This window comes from Sinocyclocheilus grahami, unplaced genomic scaffold (genome assembly GCF_001515645.1).
Source record: "Sinocyclocheilus grahami isolate Dianchi unplaced genomic scaffold, SAMN03320097.WGS_v1.1 scaffold637.1, whole genome shotgun sequence".
In the NCBI taxonomy this organism is placed as follows: domain Eukaryota; kingdom Metazoa; phylum Chordata; class Actinopteri; order Cypriniformes; family Cyprinidae; genus Sinocyclocheilus; species Sinocyclocheilus grahami.
The window spans coordinates 452,399-469,624 of NW_015505816.1; the positions used below are offsets into that span (position 1 = coordinate 452,399).

At 36.6% G+C, this 17,226-nt stretch overlaps 2 protein-coding genes across 2 annotated transcripts; both read right to left on the reverse strand.

The window, feature by feature from the left end:
* Positions 1 to 828: 828 nt before the first annotated feature.
* LOC107558233 (kinesin-like protein KIF3B) lies at positions 829 to 10,664 on the reverse strand. The gene is made up of 9 exons (XM_016241861.1): positions 10,450 to 10,664; positions 7,176 to 8,692; positions 5,879 to 5,980; positions 5,328 to 5,450; positions 4,909 to 5,027; positions 2,545 to 2,661; positions 2,346 to 2,451; positions 1,981 to 2,198; positions 829 to 1,876 (listed from the first exon to the last, which is right to left on the reverse strand). Exons 2-9 carry the CDS (start codon positions 8,607 to 8,609, stop codon positions 1,768 to 1,770), a joined length of 2,328 nt encoding a protein of 775 aa, XP_016097347.1. The 5' UTR covers positions 8,610 to 8,692; positions 10,450 to 10,664; the 3' UTR covers positions 829 to 1,767.
* Positions 10,665 to 11,588: 924 nt separating this feature from the next.
* Positions 11,589 to 16,696, reverse strand: pofut1 (protein O-fucosyltransferase 1). Its single transcript, XM_016241862.1, has 7 exons — positions 16,520 to 16,696; positions 16,225 to 16,346; positions 14,650 to 14,832; positions 14,287 to 14,399; positions 13,992 to 14,184; positions 12,466 to 12,708; positions 11,589 to 12,382 (listed from the first exon to the last, which is right to left on the reverse strand). The coding sequence occupies exons 1-7, from the start codon at positions 16,656 to 16,658 to the stop codon at positions 12,188 to 12,190; spliced, it is 1,188 nt and encodes a 395-aa protein (XP_016097348.1). The 5' UTR covers positions 16,659 to 16,696; the 3' UTR covers positions 11,589 to 12,187.
* Positions 16,697 to 17,226: the final 530 nt, after the last annotated feature.

The window sequence follows — 17,226 nt, forward strand, 5'->3', positions numbered from 1 at the left end:
ATTACAAGATCATTATGCTACCATAACATGGAACAGGACAAGGATCAGGTGACACATTAAAAAGTCCTGGTTATTTTTTATTACTTATTAAAGTCATATTGTGATATGGATGGAATAAAAATGCAAGCAGAATAAATGGGTGAAAAAACAGCTCTTACACCATTCAAATAGATAATCATCCTTTAATTAAAAGATGGTTAACACATTGAGGACATTTGCATTCTAAACTCAAATACAAATTCAAAAACATTTTAGTACAAAACAAAATCTGTGTGAACGTTAAAATGATTTTCTCAGTGTGGTTATTAGCACTGAACTCATGCATCACATGGAAGAAGGTGAAAGTGGAGTATTAGACTGCAGACATACAGTTTTATTTTGCCTATAATGCTTTAGATGTTCTTATGTCATGCTAAAACCTCAAAAATATCGTAACAGCAACTAATGACTTATGCATTAATACAGCCAGGAGTGGCAGCATTAATATCGATTAGATAATGCATATTTAAATTAAGAAATTCACACTGATTTCAATGACCAGCATCAGGATTTGCAGTACACATTCTGACAATCCAAAAGCTGTACTTTTACTATACGATGACGTATTTCGCTCAACACAAAAGAACGCAGTGACTCACATAAATGATATCTCATATGCAAAAATAAATTTGTACACAGCTTTAAATAATACATATTCAAAAATAAACCATATAAATCTAAGCAAAGAAAATACGACTGTTAAAAACTATCTACAATTGCTTGAATATAAAACCGACTAGTATGGTAATAACAGCCTTAAAATGTTACTCGACTGCATTTATTATTTTGGATTTTAATACAACTGCAATGATAATGCAGATGTATTTACTAACATGTCTCAATATACATAAACCGTTTGCTATGACACAAGGGGTAAAAGAACCCTACAGTAGCAGCAGGCAATGGTATTACCTTCACTAGTTCAAGGTTTGACAGTTCAACAGAAATCAGACTTACTCATGTCAAACTCTTGTTTACAGATCCCCGTGAACATTAAATACAAGCTTGCCAAACACAACAGACTTATAGTGTAATTCAAAGCATTCAGGAACCATCCACAGGGGTTTTGGTGTGGATTACAGGTTCTACTGTCCAGCTATCAGGTCAAGGGACTCTCAGACCAAACTTCTGTATGTAAAGAGAATCTAAGGCACCTTGGAACCCTGATATTTTTTGTATGCAATGACCTTTAAACCCCCAACTCCTTTCCTTACTGGATACAGCGATGACAACCCGGTCAAGTGTGTGTTTCTGGGCCCTTCCCCAAGCCAGCTCTTCGAGAAAGGCTTAGAGGTTGTTTTGGGTCTTAGTCAATGACGTAATGTGCTTACTCTCTCGTCAAACAACAATACAGTTCTTTAGTGGCCCAAACCAGCATAAATCTCATCTCCAGCTACTTTATGTGAGAAATTTTTTAATCCTACAACGACACAGACAAAAACATTCCCACAATGACGTAACTAACACGACGGTCAATTCCGAGACCACCTGCTATCTCAATGGTCTCACACACACACAAAACACATAACATTTTGCTTGAGTGCAAACTAAATCTGTGGAACTTTATATTGCGGTGAGCTTTAAGACTTTAAAGATCGCCTAATGTAACTTTTTTTTGTGCTATAAACGGGATGTTGAAGCGACATCTAAAAACAAGGTAGTATGAGGACCGATTGGTGGGTTCAGATAACACACCAAGATTGAATCGAGTGAAGGTTTTCACTATTTTCACTTTGGCACGAGGCCTCGGGATTGTGGGTAAAGAGGGGACGCCGAGCCGGACAAAGGGCTGTGAGTTGAAGTTGGAGTGCTCACCTTCTTGCCAGTTTTTGGCCGGCTGTGAGAGGATTGTGGGGAAAAACGAAAAAGTATATTAAGGAAGGATGAACAAAGAAGTGAGAAATAAACAAAAGGGAAAAGGTTGGAGGGATAATTTCTCACCCTGACTTTGGTTTCTTGGAAAACCCAGCAGCTGAGGCATTGAGTCCTGGACTGGAGCCCAGGCTGGCACGAAGACCAGAGGCGTCCACCTGGATCTCGTCCTCATCCCTCAGAGCGTCCTCCAAAGCCGCAGCCACTTTAGGTGCGATCACCGGCCCCTCGTAGTCTTTTGTTGTCCGTGTGGGCAGGTCCAACTCCAGCAGCAAGATATTCTCAGCCTGGAAGACGGACAGGGAGAATGTAAAAAGACGAAGGCAAAGGATTCTCCTGAGCTCATCTGTGTCATTGTAAAGAGTGAGGGAGTGTTGTAACCGAAGCCTTTGTGTGGTGCCATGCGGGGGATTATGGGAACAGTGTCAGCATACCTTGTATCTGACATCAGGCCGCATCAACATGGCCATACGGGCATGCTGACTCAGAGGCCGTATGTAGCCCACTGCAGAAACAGGCCTTTTCATCATCTGCTGATCACTGAGAAAAAGAAAAAGAAAGAAGAAACATTATAGTGAAGGATGTTAATGGACATAAACTTCAGCTTCAATTTTCCAAAAGAAGTCTTTGTACTTTTGAATACGAGTGATGGGGGTCATTTTCCAAAGGTCATCTTCTTCATCAAAAGTAGCTCTTGTCACAATCTTGTTCTTCTCCTCTAGTGGGATGAAGTTCTCTATGATCAGATGTCTGGTGGGTACAACACAAATGTTAACGGGTCAATGAAATGACGTTCATTTTTTTTTTTGTCTTTTGATTTATTCTAAATTTAAAGGGATAATTCACCCAAAAATGAAAAGTCTTTTATTTTTGATGAAATCCAAGAGCTTTCTGACCCTCCATAGACAGCAATGGAACTACCACGTTCAAGGCCCAGAAACGTAGTAAAGACAACGTTAAAATAGTCCATGTGACATAAGTGGTTCAACCGTTTTATGAAGTTACGAGAATACTTTTTTTTGTGCACAAAGAAAACAAAAATAACGACTTTATTCAACAATTTGTCAGTCTTGGTCGCACGTTCAGGAGAGTACCACGATGCATGCTGACGCAGAAGCTGGTGTTCTGACGTAAAACCTTGGATGCGCTGCGGCTTGTTTACAAGCAGAGGAAGACACACATGCTTCGTGGTACTGTCGTGAACACGTATCGAAGACGGTCACGAAGGAGAAGAAATTGTTAAATAAAGTCATTATTTTTGTTTTCTTTGTGCACAAAAAGTATTCTCTTAGCTTCATAACATTACGGTTGAACCACTGATGTCACATGGACTATTTAACCATTTATTTTGATGGTCCCTTTTGAGCATCCTGTTGACTATCAGTAACTTTGCATCTACGCGTCAACTAACTCTCATTAGAGTATTAGTAGACTGTCTGCTTAATATCTGCTAACTCTTTATTGTGATGGTGTCCCAACAGACATTCTACTGACTATAAGTAACTTTGCAAGTACATGTAAACTTATTCTAACCCTAACAGTCTACTAATACTCTACTAACACTCTAATGAGAATTAGTAGATATGTAAATGCAATGTTACTTATAGTCAACAGAATGTGTTAAAGGGACCATCAAAATAAAGTGAAACCAAAATCACTTAATTTTAGTTCCGAAGATGAACAAAGGTCTTATAGGTTTGGAACGACATGAGGGTGAGTAATTAATGACAGAATTGTCATTTTTGGGTGAACTTTCTCTTTAAAATGCAATTTATACACAGAACAAAATCTTCTATGATGAACATGCTTTTAATTTTTTGGGGGGAGGAAAATTGCAGCATAAATTCCAAAAAGTCAGAGTGATACGACTTCGTCCTCATAATGAAGAAAATACATTTGCATTAAAAGAATTATTTAAAAACAGAAAACCTTAAAGCAAAAAAACTTAGCATAATTATTTATTTATTATTATTATTATTATTATTATTAAAAATAGTGAAATGATTTTGTTAAAATACTAATATTTAAAAAAAGTCATATGGTACAAAACTAAAATGCTGAAGAAAAAAAAACAGAAAGCGACATCATGGAAAAACTCCGGAAGACCCTCGTGACTGTGATTATATACTGTATATTATTTAAAGTATTTCATACTATTTACCTTGAAAAATGAAAATAATTTAGATTTATATGTGTATACTCACGCATTGAATTGTGTAAGGACAAAAATGCTATTACTCAACGGTTACACCACATGACATTTTTAAAGTTGTTAAATTTTAACTTAACTTGAAAATGGTACAACAAAACCTTATGAAACCAAAATACTAAAAGTCTATTTCTAAGAACTTAGCGAATGCTATGCAAACGCCTTTCCTTTTACTATTTTCTTTATCTTGAATGCTCAATTTGCCATTAGCACGAAATCTATTCTACTATCTATTATTACACTCAAAAGCAGCCTGTCAGATAAATCTTCCCTTAAAGGACACTCTACCTCAGAGATCGCTTAGTACACTAGAGTCTTAGTGTGTCTGTGTTAAACTGTTAGCATCCGTAATATAGCAGTGCTGAGTCCAGATTTCCAAGCAGTCAGACCAACACAACTTAACCTCCACGCTAAACCAAACACTGACCACTGCACCCATATATGACAAAACATGCTGATTTTATAGTGCCAATGTAGAAATGACGGGAACTATCCGACAGGTAGAGAAAGACGTACGTGTATCAATTCGATTCAGGATTATCTTGATTCTCTTTCGATTCAAAAGCAATTCAGAGTGATTCAACCTGACTCCATTCAATTAACAGCAATATGAATCAGTACATTTTAAAATGCATTGATTCAAGAAATACTGGTAGCATATTGATTATCAGAGGATATCAGATTCATCGGTATTTATGAATTAATCATTGATATTGAATATCCATTTTTTATTTAGTCCATTACAATGTTGTGATGCCTTCTGGTAATGCTTATAATGATTGACATACTTAAGTTTGAGTTCTCTAGTCAGCTCATTCTGCGTCTGCTCCAGCTCCTGCCTGTATTTGACGTGTTCATCCTGGGCATCCTGAATCTCCGCCTTCACAGACTGCAGCTTGGAAAAGAGCTACGTGAAAGAGACAGAAACAGATGGGACATTCAAAAAAGATGAGGCTCTTCATAGGAATAGGTAAGGCATTTGCTCTACAAACTCCAGCAAAAGGAGGTCAACTTCAGTCATGTGCAGATGATTCTCAACAAGGAGGATGCAGATCTGCCATGAGAGCTGTCCTACTACTAATGACCCCAGAGGATACAGCTGGACTCTAAAAAATACATCTGATCACATGCACACACAGTCTTCCTAAAATCATTTTAACAGCACACTGCTAGACAAATCTATCTATCTAGACAGACAGACAGATACCTTTTTCAGTTTCTTGGTCTTAATGTCAACTTCCTGCTGCAGGGAGCTGTACGTCTCTTTGAGCTCCAGTGTCTCTTCGTCATGACACTCCATCTCCTGCTGCATCTCCCTTTCCCGCCTTTTCTGCTCACACACACACACACACATTATGAATGTTTTAAACATCTTTGCATTTCACAAGCCTAAGTGGAACTGCTCATATAATGTTTATAGTATCCTAACAGTGAGAAATGTACATACATATTTCTGTCCAATCACTGTCTAGATATAAATGAATTGTTGAACACAATGCCAGGCCACAAACTGCATCAGAATTTCTTTGTTAGCTGCATAAATACAAATCCAACTAAACACAGATAGGACTGCTGAGCGAAAAAAAAAAAATGAACAAATGCTTTAATCAGCATTTTTTTCTGCATTTGAAATCCAGATTCCCAAAATATCCACATAAACTATAAGGAGGCTCAAATAACCAGTCTCCTTAAAACAACCTTGAGGACTGAAACACAGTCCAGCTCAATCTCTCTACAGTGTGTTATTGGAAACTGTACCTGTTCGGCTATCTCCTGTCTCTTCAGCTCCAGAATCCTCTGCTGCTCATTGGTGTGGTCGACAATGTTCTTTCCTCCCACCAGCAGCTTGCTTTCCATGGCCTGAAAGTGAAAAACTGGTTACCAGATAAGTCAAACGCATTTATTTTTCCTGATAACACAATGACACGATATTAGCCAAGCTAAGAGAAGGATTGTTAAGAGTATGTTTCTGAAACTAATATCTAATCTTCAATGTATTCCATTAAATCTGTGAGTTTGCAGTGTACATCAAACATGAGGGGATAGAACAAATGAGTAATAAAATGAGGACAAACATGTGTTTCTATTGTGCTGCCAAAACAGCATACAGTGCAATCAGTGTAGTCTAATTAAGAACTAATGACTCTTACAAGCTGGCTCTTTTAATGAATCAGTCAAAAAAAAACACTCATGAATTCACAAAAGGACTCAACAAATATATATTTATTTATTTATTTTTCAGCATGACTGGTCAGGTCAACTGTTACACTGCCAAAACTGTCACTGGCCCAAATAATAATAAACATTTTTTTAAAAATTATTAATTTAAATGTATATTTATATTTACAATTTTATGTTTTACATTTTTTAATGTATCATGTAAACTGTGTTTACAATTTTAAAAGTATACGTTTTACATTTAATATTTATTTTTTTTAATTATTTTCAAAAGAAAAAATAAATTTTTACACAAATGTTTTCTTTCCCCCATCACAGTATATTTGCAATAATTTCACTATATTTGTTTACTACCATTAAAAAGTTTGGGGTGAGATTTTTTTTGTTTTTTTAAGAAACTGATACTTTTATTCAGAAATGACACAGAAAACTGATCAAAATGACAGTAAGACATTTTTAATGTTACAACAAAAACTCTATTTAAAACAAATCTTTTTTTTTTTTTTTTACTTTCTAATTACTAAGATTCCTAAAAAAAAAACTATCATGGTTATCAACCGTTTTCAACACTGAAAATAATAAGCATGTTCTTTAGCACCAAATCAGCATATTAAAATGCTTTCTGAAGGATCATGTGACACTGAAGATGGGAGTAATGATTCTGAAAATTTAGTTTTGGCACCACAGGAATAAATTAAATATTCAAATAGAAAAGTTATTTTAATTTGCAATAATGTTTCACAATATGACTGTTTTTATTGCATTTTTGATCAAATAAATACAGACTGAGACTTCTTTCATAAACATAAAAAAAATCCTACTGACCCCAAATGTTTGAACAATAGTATATTTTAACCCGAGATCTGGACTTTCTAACCTTAACTTTGGCCGCCAGCATCTCTGATGCCTCCTTCTCTTTGTGAAGATCGTCCATCTTCTTCCCCTTCTCTTTCAGCAGCCGCTGTTTCTCCTCCGCCACCAGGCTGTGGTCCTCCATGATGGCCTTCCTCTCCTTCTCCAGCTTCTCTTGTTGTTCGCGCCAATAATCCGTGATGTTCTTATCTGCATCCATTCCTTCCTCTTCGTCGTCGTCATCCTCTTCCTCCTCCTCATCATCATCCTCCCCATCTTCTAACTCCTCTCCACCTTCTCCAACCCTCCTTCTCCTCCTTTTTCTCCTCTTCCTGCCAGACCTTTTCTCCAGCTGTTCTTTCAAGCGGGCAATCTCCTCCTGAAACTCCCGAAGCAGCGCATCCTTTGGGTCTTCGTTGACATGGGGTTTGTTCTTGATGTTTTTGGCGCGATTTGCATAGCGTAGCGTGGTCAGCGTCTCCTCCAAATTGTAGGAAGCAGGTCCGATGTTGGCCACCATAACCGTACGGGCATTTCCACCCAAGGAATCCTGAAGCAGTCTTGTAAGTTTAGAGTCACGGTATGGGATGTGGGTGCTTCTCCCATCCACCAGCGCTGAGATGACGTTGCCCAAAGCTGACAAAGAGAGGTTGATTTTGGTGGCTTCTTTCAAACGCTCGCCCTGAGCACCAGTTTTGGTCTGTCTTTCACTTCCTGCCAGGTCAACAAGGTTGAGTTTCCCAACCCGAATGTGGTTCTCTCCATCAGGACCCAACTCACTGCACTCAATGGTGATGACGAAGATCGCGTGAGAGCGAGAGCTGTGCTCGTTCATGTTAGTTGCGCCAACCGAGCGGTTCTGGTTCCCCACATTCATCACATGCTCAATCTCACGAACACTTTTAGTGACGAATGAAGAGAGGTCTTTAACGTAGACACCCGTATCCGGCCTCTCTTTGAGCTCCAGACGGCGCGATTGGTCTTTCGATAAAAGGTCCCTGATCTCTTCTTGATAAATCTCCAAGTATGAAGCCCTGACCAAGTACTGCTGGTTCTGAGAGCGGGAGATGTGTGTGAAAATGTGTTCAAAGGAGTTCGGAATGACACCCCTCCTGTCGGGGTCGTTTCGTACCCCTTCCATCGTGAAAGTCTTTCCGGTGCCCGTCTGGCCGTATGCAAAGATGGTCCCATTGAAGCCAAACAGTACAGAGTCCACCAATGGCCGGAAAGTCTCATCGTAGAGCTCCATCTGCTTTGAATTCCAGTCATAGACGGAATCAAAGGTGAACACTTTTGGGTGCTCATGGGAGGACGCACCTCGAGAGTTGCGCACAGCCACTTGCCCAAACTTCACGTCCACTGAGACCACCCTCTGGAAATTGGCGGCTCGCTCTTTCTCATTCATGGGGCGACAACGCACCACTACCTTAACGGATTCAGAGCTTTTGCTTTTAGACATTTTGATGGCTCTGGCGTATCTGCTGACTTCTCCTAATGAGATTGTAGTTTATTTCACAGTGTTGCTGCTGCCAGCATCACAGCCTGCAAAACATGAGAAAGTCAAGAGAAAACTTGTGTTATGGTTATCCCAAACAAACACAGAAAATATTTATCTAGATTTATCTTGACAAGCAAATCTGTAGTAACCTTTTACATAAAAACACTGAATAAGTACATATTTGGTAAACAATAAAATAGAGTAAGCAAATGTATAGCTTACAACAAATTTACGGAATCCATTTTCATGATGAGTAAATCAAAATGATTTTTTTACGAATTATTTCATAACGATGAAACCAAGTCATAATTATGAGATACTATGTCACAATTATGAGATAAAAAGTTTAAATTGACAAAAACAAGTTAAAATTGAGAATTTTTAAATCACCTTTTTATCTCATAATACTCTAAATATGACTATAAAATGACTTAGTGTCTCATAATTTTGTTTCTTTATCTCATACTATAATATCAAACAAAGTTATAATTATGGTTAAAATTGAGAATTTTTAAATATGACTATAAAATGACTGTGTCTCATAATTTTGTTTCTTTATCTCATACTATAATATCAAACAAAGTTATAATTATGAGATACTATGTCACAATAATTATGAAATAAAAAGCTGAAATTGACAAAAAAAATCTATTAAAAATAAAATTGTGAGGCAATTTTTAAATCCCCTTTATATCTCATAATTCTCGTACTTTTGACTTATGCCATAATTATGACTTAGTATATCATAATGTTGTCTCTTTATCTCATACTATTGATGTATTGATGGAATACCAAAACAGTTCAACCTTTTCTTCTTAGGTTAGAAATAATGTCAGTTACCAATCAGTGGCAATTTGACAATCACTTTACCACAGTAGTTATTTGTACGAGCTGGGTGGAACAGTATATTGCAATATGTTTTACTTTATGTTTTTGTAGCTTTACAACTATTCAAACAAAGTATAGATATGCTTTAATTGGTTGCTAAGTAGGTACAGACATGTAGTTCCTTCTTTTTAATCTTTTTGCTTTAGGTTTTATATTTTACCTAATATAATATATTTTTATATAATATATATATACATTTTGTTCTTGTATTTTAATGGGTTTATTTCTATTTTGTATTGGTGTATTCAACTGTTTTTGTATTTGATTCCTTCTTGTTTGTAAAGCACTTTGAACTGCATTAACTAGTTTGGAAAAGTGCTATATAAATAAACACTTGCTTGCTTGCTAGAGACATTCACAAGTACAGACATGTAGAGTCGTTTATATGCCACTCCTAAATAATCATTTTCATAAGCAAACCTGTACTCAGCATTACATATTACGTTTGTAGAAGAACATAGGTCTAAAGTAGCTTGTTATTCCCAAATTATAATTTTTCAAAGATCATAACAATACTTTACACCAAAAAAACGCAAGCTATTAACCACTACATTAGCTGTAGCAACAAAGCTAATTCACATCAGCCCATCCGAGATCATTTAATCTCAAATATCCCTGTAAATCTGCGTTAACTGAGTCAATCTCATGTAATACAGCGAGAGATAACGGCGATATACAGACTAAAGGGTCAAATACGACACACTAATTGTCTGTTCTGCTGAAAACGTCGTTGCTTTAACTGAAATGATGGTATTTTTATAGTTCGATAATATAATATTGCTAATATTAGCTTGTCAAGATATATAAACGGATCTATGAGGACGGAGCTCCTCGGAGACTCAAAACAAGCGGCCTGGCAACGGCAAACAAACCGTGTCATTAACTGTAGAAATACACACATAATGTAACTCACCTCTCCCCTCGTGAACAACTTCACCTGTAAATTACACCGAAGATCACCGTCGCCTTCATATCAGTCAGAAGCACATAGCTCTCAAATCTCTAAGCGTTGAAATATACTAAATCTCCCGTATCTCTCTCCTCAGGAACTCCGTCAGCCATGTCTGTCCCCGCGAGGAGAGAGAGGAGAGCTGAGCTGAGCTGTGCTGTGCTGTGCTGTGCTGTGCTGTGCTGTGCTGTGATCCCCCTGCAGGCCGGGGTGGATCTGCTGCTGCTGCTGCTGCTGCTGCTGCTGGATCGATCCAGACTCGAGATGAACATTCCCAAGCCATTTCAAATGGCCACTATTGATTTGTATGTAGTTTGTATGTTTTGTTATTTCAGCGATAGAATAACAACAGAGTACCACTAATAATAAAATTATGGAATGCCTTATAGTTTTATTAATCAAAAAAAGAAACTGACAAATAGATATTTAAAACTCAGTTGTTCTCCATACACAACATTTTTTTTTTTTTTAATTAATACTTTTACTTAGCAGGGACGCTTTAAATTGATCAGAGGTAATAGCAAAGGCATTGTGTTACAAAACAAAAAATCCCATTTTAAACGTTCGATTCATCTAAATTTGATTCAAAATAAATTATGGTTTCCACAAAAAAATTAAGCAGCGCAACTGTTTGAACACTGATACTGAGAAATGTTTCTTAAGCAGAAAATCAGCATATTAGAATGATTTCTGAAGGATCATGTGAAGACTAATGATGCTGAAAATTCAGCTTTGCATCACAGGAATAGATTATATTTTAAAATAAATGAACATAGAAATTAGTTATTTTAAATTGTAATAACATTTCACAATATTAGTTTTTACTGTAGTTATATCAAATAAATAGCCTGGATGCGCATAAGAGACTTCTTTCAAATACATTTTTAAAAATCGTAGCCACTCCAACCTTTTGAATTATAGTGCATTAACCATTGCATTTCAATTTTTATTATTTATTTATTAATGCATAGCATAGCATTTTTTTTTTGCAAAGATTGTAAATGCATATATACTCCTTTAGTTTAAATTTTAAAAGAAAGTATTTTTTAAATACATCATGAAACCAAAGAACAAACATAAAAACATACACACAAAATACTGCTTGTTATATTTTTAATAGTAAACTTGAGGAATGTCTTTTAAAGTTGTACAAAATTACTAATAAGTACATCTTAAAACATTTATAAAACACTTCTGCAATTTGGTTTGACGCTGACTTTCAAAAACAATGTCACCTTGCATTACTAAGACATCAGAAAGCCTGTGACATACATTCTTTTCACATATGTTCATTTTCAGCAATCACTAGAGCACTGCACATCTGGACGCCTCTGGAGGTCTTAAATGGCCTTCAACTATAAAAAGTGTCATTTCCAACCACTAACACTTGACTTGTCTCTCTAGTATAATTTCTCAACCCTCACAGGGGGCCGTTTTTCCATCCTCAAAAAATGCAAATGAGTCAGTCGATACAAACGTTCCAGTAGAAAAATAGCAATTATATCATGGTTGCTCACAGTAAATGTAGTAGTGCAACATGGGAGAAATGCAGCATCCAGAGAAATTATTAAGGAACTAACTCTTGCTCTCCCTTCATTTAATTACGTGAACCCTACATCCAAATGTTCTTGTTGAAAATCTCACCAGACACCTGAAACATGCAAACCTTCAACCAGCTTTCAGTTACAAAAACGTAACTTTATTAGAGTTCCTCTTTTCCTTTCCTTTTTCCTAGGTAGTCCATCCCAAAGAATGACGAGGGTCTCCCGTGAACATCTCTCTCCCTTTTAACAAAGGCTGAGAAAGACGAAACACAGTTGCCGATGAAGTGATCGGCCTGACCGAGGATATACAGGTCAATCTGAGCAGTGTCCGGCTGCAAGCTCACGACCTTCACCTGCACAAAATGTGTCATCGGCTTTATTTTCGGTTAACTAAATCAAGTTTACACATCTGTAATGTTAAAGTGTTAATCCTCACCTTGCCCTTGAAGAGCTTCTGAATCTCTGCGGTGTGCGATTCAGAGTCGGTGGCTATGTAAACTGACTGAGAGTTGGTGTTCTTCACCCAGAGCTTCACCGCACGGCGGATCTCAGACAGATCCGGTAAACACATGTTCATGGTCAGTGGCAGGGCAGTTTGGCGGTCGTATCCCACACACTGTGGAGATGCCATAAAGTGAGGACCGGTATCACCTGACTTCAGAAGCTTGCAGGCATTTTGCTGTGTGGAATAGTAAAAAACAAATTATAATAATAGTTAGAAGGATGATGTGTATCATCCAGTTCAGGCCTAAAATTCTGCATTTTGCATTGGCACTTCAGAAATCCAATAAAACCATCCACAATAATTCAGTTATAACTTTGGAGCACAAATGTTATGATGAGATAATTTCATTTCCTGTAATTTTGTATATCATATCCAGTTGGATCTATTTATTTAAAGCGTCTAAGACTATTTAAAGCTGCAGTCTGTAACTTTAGGTGCTCTAGCCGTTAATAAACAGAACTGCGTGCGTCTTGCAGAAGAACATTGTAGCCGGAGCTACTTCTCTCTGTTTATGTCTATGGCGAATCACACAGGTACTGGGCTACTCCGCAGCGGTATCTACCCGAACCAGTCTAAATAGTCAGAATATAAACACTTATTATAGGTGTACCATAGTTATTCAGCACAAGCCAAAAACAAGGTTTGGAAAATGGAATCATGGTGTACTCGCTTATTATATACATTTTGTAAATTTTGAACACAAAAAAGTTAAGGACTGCAGCTTTAAGGTGATAAAGATATATCAGCTAAAGAAATATGTAAATAAATGAATACACAGTGTATATATATATATATATATATATATATATATATATGAGTGTCACAGCAAAGGGTCTGAATACTTAGGACCATGTGATATTTCAGTTTTTCTTTTTTAATAAATCTGCAAAAATGTCAACAATTCTGTCAATATGGGGTGCTGTGTGTACATTAATGAGGAAAAAAATTTTACTTAAATGATTTTAGCAAATGGCTGCAATATAACAAAGAGTGAAAAATTTAAGGGGGTCTGAATACTTTCCGTACCCACTGTATATATATATGTACATATTTAATGATTTTTCTTATAAAATCTTTTCATAAGTCTCTTATGCTCACCAATCCTCCATTTATTTGAACATTTCTGCTTTGATATGTCTTAAAATGTCATTTATTTATTCATTTCCAGCTTTCAAAATTCAAAACAGCAGCATTTATTTTAAATAAATCTTTTGTAACATTATAAAAGTCTTCAATTTAATGCAGTGTTAATACATTTATTACAGTTAGTTCCTCTTCTGTAAATCTATTTGGATAAAAGTGTCTGCTAAATACATAAATGTATTTAGCATAGTATTAATTTCATTAAAAAAATTATATTGAAATGCATTATAAGATTTTGTAAGTGCAATTCAAATTGCCATTTGGATCTGAACTATGGGAAACCATCCATTCACATCAGGACACACAAAGCTCACCCAATCCGAGCCAATTCTCAGATGAATTCCCACGTAGGGTCTGTTTAGCAGGCGTCTGATGTGGTCTTCTCCTTCCTGCGCCATTTTTTCAGACCACACCACATACTCCTGCAGTCCAATGTGCTCCTCTAGAATGGGGAACTGCGCTGGGGCTCCTGGAAGAGCGAGAACTGGATGCTCTTTTGGGGGAAACCTGAAGAAATGGAGAAAAACAGAGTTTGAGAGTGAGAAAAGTAGGGTAGAGGGAGTCTGAGTGCAATAGTTTATATTCATGAGTGTTTCAGCTCAAACGTACCTTTTTATCCAGTGCGGTTGGTAGTAGGAGCTGAATGACAGTCCTCCGAAAAGAACAGAGCGATCAAAGTCGACTCCAATATGATCCCAAAATGGACCAAATGGATTTCCGTCCTGCATCAGAATCGACAGGCTACATTACAAGTGCACTGTTATGAATATTTAGGAATGCATGCTGCTTTCGAGAAATAAAACAAAATGCAGATCTGCTAGAAGTCCAATAGATGGCAGTGTTTCCATAGCATGCGGCATAATAGATCAGAAAAAATGTTTGATGTGCAGCTATATAGAGAATTTCAAATTGTGAAGGTCTGGCAAAGAGACAGAAATGAATCACACCTTGAAGAACGAACACTCATATTACCTTCATCGGACAGCTCTTTTTGTCTATGCTCCTGTGAGCTGCAGACTCAAAGCAGTAGGCCACTCTCTGACCAGGGGGCCAGTGCTTAGGAGCCAAGTGCTCCATGAAGTCCTCTAGACTCACCACACGGTGGTACTGCTTCACTGGCTCCAACTGGAAATACTCACTGTAGGGAACATGCACCTGTTACAGAGAAACACAGAAGCATATACCTTGTCAATTCATTGTACTTTCTCCTATTGATCTACTAGTGTGACCGCTAGTCATTAGATGTTTGATCAGCCACTATGTTTCAAAACTAGCTGGTAGCTGATGGTTTTCCAGCTTGGAACAACTTGGGACAAGTTTGGACTATCTAATGACCAACATGAACCAGCCAATGATCAGTTTGAACCAATGTTGCTATTGTAACTAAACTAAACTAGTGTAAAATACTAAAACTATTAAAAACTGTTACTAGATAAATATAAATATTAGATGAAACACCTAAAATGAAAGAAAAAAAATATAGAAATTAGACAACTTGCCTTGGCAACTAACTAAAACAAATTTAAAGCTAAACAGAAGTGTGTAAGTGTGTGTGTGTGTGTGTGTGTGTATACCTGTTTTTCTATTCTGGTGGGGACTTAAACCTGAATACACACAGACTCATGGGGACTTGTGTCACAGTGGGGATCTAAATTGAGGTCCCCACGAGTAAACAAGCTAATAAATTGCACATAATGAAGTTTTTTGAAAATCTAAAAATGCAGAAAGTTTCCTGTGAGGGGTAGGTTTGGTGTAGGGCAATAGAAAATACGGTCTGTATGGTAGAAAAACCATTACGCCTATGGAGAGTCCCCACAAGGATAGTAAACCAGACGTGTGTGTGTGTGTGTGTGTGTGTGTGTGTCAAAAGCACAGAACAAAACTAAAACAAACTAAAATTAAAACGAATCATTTAAAATATATAATATAAAATAAAAACTATAATAATATAAAATAAAAGCTAATTCAAAATAATAATAAATACTATAATAGTACATATAACACTAAAGTAACACTGGTTAGGACCAGCTAATGACCAACTTTGCCCAGTGTTGTTATTCTTAACTAAAATGATTACAAATCATTTTTGACAATTGAAATAAAGCTGAAATTAAATCAAATATGATTAGCATATGGAAAAACTATATGATATATAACTATATTTGCATAAAACAAATGAAAATTAGAAATGCTGCCTTTTCAACTAACGGAAATAAAACATGTTGAAGTATTAGTTACTATAAGCAAATTAAAAATAAAGCCAAATAGAAACATTATTTATCAAAATATATCAAAATAATAAAAGCAAGTAACAAATATATTACATTTTAAACTAAAATGAAAACAAAATAAAAATAAAACGATCCAAATGATTAATAAAGACTATAATAGTATATGAATAATACTAAACTAACTCACAGGCGGCGCATTGGGCCAGTTATAAACCAGGCAGCTACCCTGTTCCAAAACACTATCAGCTTAAGTTGGATTTCCTGTACGGGGCATATGATGTGTGAAATGTGGCATGAGTGACAGATGTGTGTTTACATTTTGAAAAGGTGGCGCGTGATGGCGGTAAACAATCCACGGCGGAACCGCGAGTGTTCGGTTCAGCATTTTAGCAAAAGCCAGTGATCCAAGAAAATGATCCACTTGGTTTCCAAACCGACCTAAAGAAGAACATATAGGAGAAACGTGTTTATTATTCCAACACAACACAGACGCGTTATAACTGTGCACTACAGTCCTCGCTTTGGGTCTACACGCCTCGTTTAACTGTCATTGAAGCCAGTGTGTGGATGAGCTAATGAGTACATGTCTCAGAAGCAGCATGCTCTCATACCCATGCACGGACAGTACAGAATGTATCCGTTTTCATCCCACGTCCCGTCTGCAGCGTCGATAAATACATGCAGAGAAAGGACTGTTACATGCAAATAAGTTACAATGAAAAGTTTCAGATGCTTCGGTCTGGCCGCCATCGCTGATCATTCGCTATCCCACAATGCACTGCGAAGAGAACGTTAACCCTTCACATCCTAGTGAGTTTTGCCACAAGAGACTTTTAAAAACTTTTTTTTTTTAATTATATATATATATATATTAAACTACAAATATTCACCAAGTTGAAAATATGTGCAAATCTAATGGTTTCAGCACTTACGTTTGTGAAAAAAGTTTAACGTGCAGATATACAAAGATATATACAGAATCATAGCCTTAATAGGTACACTTTACCTGTGTACTGTGAATTAAATCACCCACATTTAGGCTAAATGGCACCTATATACAGATTTACCCACATATAGTTTAAGCATAAAATATATGCAAATGAAAAAAATAGAAATTTTCTTGTTTTCACAAAACTTCAAAAACACACACACGCACAAAAGGTTTTCTGTTGATTTGTATGTGTATATGTGTATGTGTGTGTGTGTGTGTGTGTGTGTGTGTGTGTGTTTTGTTTTTTTGTGCAAATGATTTATTCTATTCCCACTAATCTCATTAATACTTTCATTTCAAATTCTTACATTTGATCTATAAATTCAA